This window comes from Chiloscyllium plagiosum, unplaced genomic scaffold (assembly GCF_037043375.1).
Source record: "Chiloscyllium plagiosum isolate Xiang-an unplaced genomic scaffold, Cpla_swu_hap1 HiC_scaffold_42, whole genome shotgun sequence".
Taxonomy (NCBI): domain Eukaryota; kingdom Metazoa; phylum Chordata; class Chondrichthyes; order Orectolobiformes; family Hemiscylliidae; genus Chiloscyllium; species Chiloscyllium plagiosum.
This window is the reverse complement of record NW_028270180.1, coordinates 21,232,885-21,240,418: the sequence shown is the minus strand read 5'-3', so window position 1 is coordinate 21,240,418 and position 7,534 is coordinate 21,232,885. Positions and strand designations below refer to the sequence as shown.

The 7,534-nt window shown below is 51.8% G+C and overlaps 1 protein-coding gene across 3 annotated transcripts; it reads left to right on the top strand.

The window, feature by feature from the left end:
- The first annotated feature begins 1,717 nt into the window (after positions 1-1,717).
- Positions 1,718-3,065, top strand: foxb1a (forkhead box B1a). 3 transcript variants are annotated; one of them, XM_087981987.1, is made up of 2 exons: positions 1,718-2,716; positions 2,786-3,065. In XM_087981987.1, exons 1-2 carry the CDS (start codon positions 2,043-2,045, stop codon positions 3,063-3,065), a joined length of 954 nt encoding a protein of 317 aa, XP_087838113.1. In that variant the 5' UTR covers positions 1,718-2,042. The 3 variants fall into 3 exon arrangements, with proteins under 3 accessions (XP_087838113.1, XP_087838112.1, XP_087838111.1); XM_087981986.1 differs by having other exon boundaries at positions 1,718-2,725; XM_087981985.1 differs by having other exon boundaries at positions 1,718-3,065.
- The last annotated feature ends 4,469 nt before the right edge of the window (positions 3,066-7,534 follow it).

Below are 7,534 nucleotides of genomic sequence, written 5' to 3'. Positions count from 1 at the left end.
GACATATAATTTGAAAACTGACACACAGTATAAAACAAAACAGAACAAGAGCAGGGAAAAACAAACAAACAAAAAAAATACACATTCCAGGCCGGGATATTTTCTCTGAGTCCATGCATGGAATTGAGTTGCTGCCCTGGTATAGGGAATATCATTTTCCCACCACAGGCTTTGTGAGTGAGCAAGGGAGACGGGAAGCGGGTTGTATCTAAACGGGGTCGTTTCTCTCTCTCTGCAGTTCCGCAGTTTTGTTTTGTCGTTGCCCTTTGTTATGTTTTGCTCCTGTGTTCACTCCCCAAATTTCCAAAGAATGCAAACTGGGAATGAACAACACCTGGACATCAGCCGACACGCTCGAAAACCAAGAACGCGTTTGTCACTTTGTCGGGAAACGGGAAGGGAGCAGAGTCTGGATTTCTGGAAAAGAAATTAGCATAAATTATGACTAACTCGGGACGTATGTGTGTGGTCTTGCTTGTAGCCAGGCGAGCTGAAGGCAAGTCGTCAATGAAGAAGCGAGAAGCGGGGCTTAGAACTAAATGGTTATTTACAGAGACGAAGCTTTCAGATGGTGTTCTCTACATCATTGACTCCTGTGCGTTTGATGTAATTGAGCCGCTCGCCTCTTGTCATTTCACCAGCTAATGCTCTGAGAACTCCGGCATCAAGCACCTTTTTTTTAAAAAAAATAAAATAAAATTAAAGTTTTGTTTTCGCTCTGCCCAGCGATTTTTGCTTCGTTTGGTTAGTCCCTGTGTGTGCTCGTGTCTCTTAGACATTGATTCAAGAGGTCTGATTAATACCGAGAAACGTGAGCTAGCATTTCAAACCAAACCGCTGGCATTTTCATAATAACGACCTTATTTAATCTCTGGAAATAACCGTGTTTAAGATACGATTTGGCGAGTTACTGAATTTGCACTGACCCCACTCTTGATTGCAGAGAGAGAGAGAGAGAGAAAGACTCGGATTTTGGAACGCGACAAGAGATTCAGTCCAAAAATCAAAACGCGTGCTTGCATTTGGTAAAATCATTCCAAAAATTATTTTTAACATTTCGGAGTGGCGGGGGGGGATAATAATCCCAGCGTTACACACTTTATTTCCCCCAGCCCCATCGCGAATGGAAAGATTTCCCCTTCAGTACCCGCTTACCTGCCCCTCCTGACAGAAAGCAAAACGCTGGATTATTTTGAACGGACCCATTCTAAAGTCACAGTCTCTTCACGCGCCAAACTCTGAATCTCGGCTCATCTTTCCAAATTTGAACAAGAATTCCGATTTGCTCACCTCACGCTGTAACACTTATAACGAAAACTTGTCCACGCTTCTCTTAAATCTTGCTCCCCTCCCTCTGTAGGACTTTGACTCACACATAAACAACCCTCCCCCCCCCCCCTCCCCATTCCTCACCTCCCCCCGTCCCTTCCTCCACCCCTTCCCAAATGCATTGGGGATGTGCAGGATTCCCATTGGCTGCAGTCCGGGATGCAAGTAGATGTCAATGAAAACTAGAAGCTGCTGTTTCTCTGTCCCTGTCTCTCTCTCTCTCTCTCTTTCCCACTCCCTCCCTGAAAGAAAAATCTCCAACGCAGTGAGTCATGTGACAGTCCAAAGTGCTACATTAGACCCAGAGACTTCCCAAACACGTTAGTACATAGAAGCAAAAAAAATAAGACGCGCAAGCAGACAGCAACTTCAGGATCTGGAGGCGAAACAGAATTCGATGAATTCCAGTGATAAGGAAGAACATCTCAGACCCTCCTTCTTGTGTGCGTGCAGGAGATTTTGCATTTAGTTGGAGAAAGCGACCTCGCCTCCCTTTTGAATTTGGACGGATCAGTGATTTTGGGTTTTGCTTCCTTTTGTGTCTTGGGTGTGTGTGTGTGTGTGTGAGGAGAGAGAAGTTTCTTATCTTAACATGCCGAAGTTTTGAAGGCTTTCTTTCCCCCTGTCACTGTCTCTCTCTCTCTCTCTCACACACACACACTCACACTGTCTCTCTCGATCTCTCTGCATTTGGGGAAATCCATGCAGTCACGATGCCGCGTCCGGGCAGGAACACTTACAGCGACCAGAAACCGCCCTACTCCTACATCTCGCTGACAGCCATGGCCATCCAGAGTTCCCCGGAGAAGATGTTACCCCTCAGCGAGATCTACAAGTTCATTATGGACCGTTTCCCCTATTACCGGGAGAACACGCAGAGGTGGCAGAACTCGCTGCGACACAACCTCTCCTTCAACGACTGCTTCATCAAGATCCCCCGGAGGCCCGACCAGCCGGGCAAGGGCAGCTTCTGGGCTCTGCACCCGAACTGCGGCGACATGTTCGAGAACGGGAGCTTCCTGAGGCGCCGCAAACGGTTCAAGGTGCTGAAGGCGGACCACCTGGCGGTGGGGAAAGCTCCGGACGCCGCGCACTACCTGCAGCAGCAAGCCAAGCTGCGGCTCAGCGCGCTGGCCGTCTCCGCCAGTCCCCTCGCCCAACTGCCCGCCGCCTATGGCATGGCAGGATCCCAGAGCGGCGGCTTCAAGCACCCCTTCGCCATCGAGAACATCATCGCCCGGGAGTACAAGAACGTCATGGCCAGCGGTCTCGCCTTCCAGCCTCTGCCCCCCGGGTACCCCATGCCCCTCACCTCGGTCGGGGGCAGCCTGGGCACCGGCTGGCACCACATGTACAGCGCCAGCGTGATGGACACAGCCCCCCCGGCGCCCCCAGCGCCCCCGCCCCCGCCCCCTCCCCCTCCCCCTCCTCACCCCCCTCTCTCCGTCCCCGGGAGCTCCGCCGACTACAGCCCCTACGGCGTGCCCCTCAAGCCCCTGCCCCACGTCGGCCAGCCCCTGCCGGCTATCCCGGTGCCGATCAAAGCCAGCCCGGGCGCGGTGACCGCACTGCCCTCGCTGTCCGGTCCGATCTCCGCCCTCCTCCTGTCCGGCGGCTCGGCGGGGGCTCTCAGCCCCGGCTCCCCGCAGCTCAGCAGCGGCCATCGGAGTCCGAGTCCCGGGGAGACGCTGAGCGGGCGGCCCGGGGCCGCTCTGCAGTCGGTGGCCGTGCACTGACAGCCGGGGCACGGGGAGCGGGGCGGAGGTGGGGGTGTGGGGTGGGTGGGGGGAGGTGAGGGTGGGCGAGTAAGGAGGTGGTGGTGGGGGTGGAAAGGTGGGGAGTGGTGGAGGTAGGGGCGTTGGAGAGGCAGAAGAGGAGGTAAAGGAGTGGGGAGGTGATGGAGGAGGTGGGAAAATGAGGAGGTAGTGGAGGAGGTAGAGGAGTGGGGAGGTAGTGGAGGTTGGAGTGGAGTGGGAAGGTAGTGGAGGTTGGAGAGGAGTGGGGAGGTAGTGGAGGTTGGAGTGGAGTGGGAAGGTAGTGGAGGTTGGAGTGGAGTGGGGAGGTAGTGGAGTTTGGAGTGGAGTGGGGAGGTAGTGGAGGTTGGAGTGGAGTGGGGAGGTAGTGGAGTTTGGAGTGGAGTGGGGAGGTAGTGGAGGTTGGAGTGGAGTGGGGAGGTAGTGGAGGTTGGAGTGAAGTGGGGAGGTAGTGGAGGTTGGAGTGAAGTGGGGAGGTAGTGGAGGTTGGAGTGGAGTGGGGAGGTAGTGGAGGTTGGAGTGGAGTGGGGAGGTAGTGGAGGTTGGAGTGAAGTGGGGAGGTAGTGGAGGTTGGAGTGGAGTGGGGAGGTAGTGGAGGTTGGAGTGGAGTGGGGAGGTAGTGGAGGTTGGAGTGGAGTGGGGAGGTAGTGGAGGTTGGAGTGGAGTGAGGAGGTAGTGGAGGTTGGAGTGGAGTGGGGAGGTAGTGGAGGTTGGAGTGAAGTGGGGCGGTAGTGGAGGAGGTAGAGGAGTGGGGAGTGGGGAGGTAGTGAAGGTTGGAGAGGAGTGGAGAGGTAGTGGAGGTTGAAGAGGAGTGGGGAGGTAGTGAGGGAGAGAGAGGCCCCGAGAGAAAATGCGAGAGCCCCACCCACCCGAAAATTCCCCTCCAAAATCGATCCACGGCGCCACAGCAATGCAACTCGCCCACTCGCTCCCTTCTGAGACTCGGCCGCTGCCCCTCTCTCTGGACAATCGGCAAAGCGAGATCGTGTGCTCCCGGGCGGTGGGGGGAAAAGTCCACGGATTCTGTGAATAAGACAATGCACTTTTATGGTCATTCCGCCCTCCCCTGAGCCCCCACACGCGCACACATATTCGCTTCTAGAACCGCAACACCGCCGATCATTTCCTGTCGTGTGTTTCCCGAGCGTGTTGTGAAGACTTGTTGGACTTTCGGTTAATGTAACAGCAGCATGCTGTGTGTAAAACGAAAAAAAAATTATAATTTGCCGCATTGCATGTTCTACATGGGACAAAAAAAAACAAACAAAAAACTGTCTGCTTTAAATTATGGACAACTTTATCCAAAAATATTTTCTCAATTAAAAAGAAATCCTAAAGTACCAGTAACCAACCTCCACTGTGTGGTCCTCTGAAAACTGCTCTATTTTGGTGAGAGGGGGAACTATCCCGCCACACAGCAAAAAGTTTCAGACTGCTGTCTTGAACGAGGGTTGAAAGGATTAAAGCGAGGCGAATCGCTCACTAAAGTGAGGAAGGTGGTGGTGCAATCCAACAGCAGCGGAGAAATTGCATGTTTTGATTTACAGAAATCAAGTGTTCGCTCGCGAATGGCCTCCGGGCTTGTTTCCATTTCGATTTTGATGTGTAGTAAACGCGGGTTTGGTTTGTCATGTACACACATACACATACACACACACCCTTCCAAACACACTCACACACACCCCACACACACCCACATACACACACATACACACCCTTCCACTCACACACACCCACACACACATATACACACACCCTTCCAAACACACACACACACCCCACACACACCCACATACACGCACACATACACACCCTTCCACTCACACACACACACACCCCCACACACCCACACACACATACACACACACCCTTCCAAACACACTCACACACACACCCCACACACCCACATACACGCACACATACACACCCTTCCACTCACACACACCCACACACCCCACACACACATACACACACACCCTTCCAAACACACACACACACACCACACACACCCACATACACGCACACATACACACCCTTCCACTCACACGCACCCATGCCCCCCATACCCACACACACACACCCACACACACCCACATACACGCTCGCATACACGCACACACACACAGACACACACAAAAACACATTCATACACACCCACCCACACACACAAAAATACACACATACACACCCACACACATGCACACACACACACAAATATACACACACCTGCACACACACTATTCAGGGACAGGGCCAAGGTGATGGAATTCGGGGCGAATTCACATTGCTGCCTCGGGCTTTCACTTGAATCCTGTCACTGGGACATGAATTGAGGCGGATCAACCCCCCCACCCCCCCCCCCCGCCTCCGGCGTCCCCAAGCTGGGGCAGAACGGGCAGCCCTCAGCCTGAAATGGCCATCTGGCTCAGTCCCGGTGTCGGTTGGAAGAGGCTTGTGATAAATCGACGGCTTTCTCTCGCTCTGCAAATCACAGCTCTAAGTTGTTCGCTCAGAAACGGTCCAGTGAATGCAGAGTGCCGGGTTGTTGGAGAGGAATAGCTTGCGATTTAACTCGTTTTCCCGGGCTCAACTGGACCCAGTGTGTGGGGTGGGAGGTATACTGAAGGGCGTGGGAGGGGGGGGGGGGGGGGGGTGTCCTATTGTTTCTCATAGTAGATAATGAACCCGCATCTAAGCCTGTGTCTGAGCTCTTATTGATAGGATCCCACACACCAACAAGAAAGAAGCAGGGAGAAAGGCCGAGAGCTGATCAAGTTCCACTCAACAAGGGGCTGTTTGAAATGCAGGGAACTGCCCGTTCGTGTCTCTCTCACACACACTCTCAGACATATTCACACAAACATACACACACACGCATAAATACACACAGGCACACTCAAACAAACGCACTCAAAAATCGACACAGACGCACACTTAACATAGACACAGACACATTCAGACAGACACACTAAAACAAATACACACACTAAAACAAATACACACAAAGACATACACTCAAACGTAGACAGACACAAACACTGACACACATGCATGCACACAGTCACACACACAAATCCACACACCCAGATACACATACTCACAATCAAACAAACATACATACAAAAACACACGCACAGACACAAACATACACACAGGCACACTCAAACATAGACATGCATAAATACATATGTACACATCAGCAGACATGAGCACATACACGCACACAGAAACATATACATACACACACAGATCCAGGCAAGAGGACAACCAGGAACGTGTACTGCACAGGCACAATTAGATCAACACTCCCACTGAACGCTGTCCACTACTTTAAAGCTCACCCTGCTCACGGAGGGGGGTAAACCTGTGAGAGCGACGGGAACAATCTCAGGCTCACGCTGAAGACCATTTTGAGCCTCACCATCAACATGCACCCCCACCCTCCATCACCCCACCCCCATCGCTATCACCTCTCACACCCCGACTCTCACCCTCAAACTACAGGACAGTGCTTTTTGATGTGTGTGTATGTGTGGCGGGGTGGGGGTGGGGAGTGTTGTTGGGATAGGTTAACTTTCTCCTTTGTGAGAAACGAAAGAAACGCCGACAAATTATCTAATTAACGTGCTGCAGTTACAATTTCAGAGAAAGGGAGAGAACGATGTCCCGTAGCGCGCTGACAATAACTCCGTCAATGCCCAATCGCCTTACATTAGCTCACTCATTTCACATACGCCAGGTCTAAAACCAACGCACCGGTCAGATCAGATCAGATCAGATCTCCCTGGCGGGTCGAAATGATTTTGTAGTTGAGCAGGGGGGGCAAAGAAACAAGCTGGCGAGTGATCTCTGAGTTTAAGAAAAGCCGGAGCATCTGAATTCCATTAAACAAATGCATCAGCAGCCTGTCAGCTCACACAGCTGACTAGATCAAATATAGGATGCCGGGCAACTTCATTCAGGCTCATTCACTTTCAAGAGAAACCCCAAAGAATGGACACTCTACACTGGGCCACCGATGTAGATTTAGCCTTTTTTTTTGAGACGAGACAAAACCCTGGACTTTCACAAACACATTTCCGAGCTCGGTACTAGGAGACGCGGCTCAGGACTCGCGAGGAATTTCAATTCATCTTAACGCTTTCATTCGGCCGCCGTACAGACTAGCACAGGGCACCTACAGGACAGAGGTTCAAAACTATACAATCCCTGCCCCGACACAAAACACACACAAGTTTTTTTTTTAAAAAAAGCGCAGTGTCTGTCAGCTGAATAGACTTAATTTAACACTGGGGTCAGGCAGAAGGAGTGTTTCGGAGAGATATTCCTCTGATTAAATCCACACAATGGCGGGATTCGGAATAAGGGCTGTCGGATTTAACTAAACCGCTTTAAATTGTTTTCTGAGAGAATTTACAGACTCCGAGTCAATGTATACGATTCGCACACGT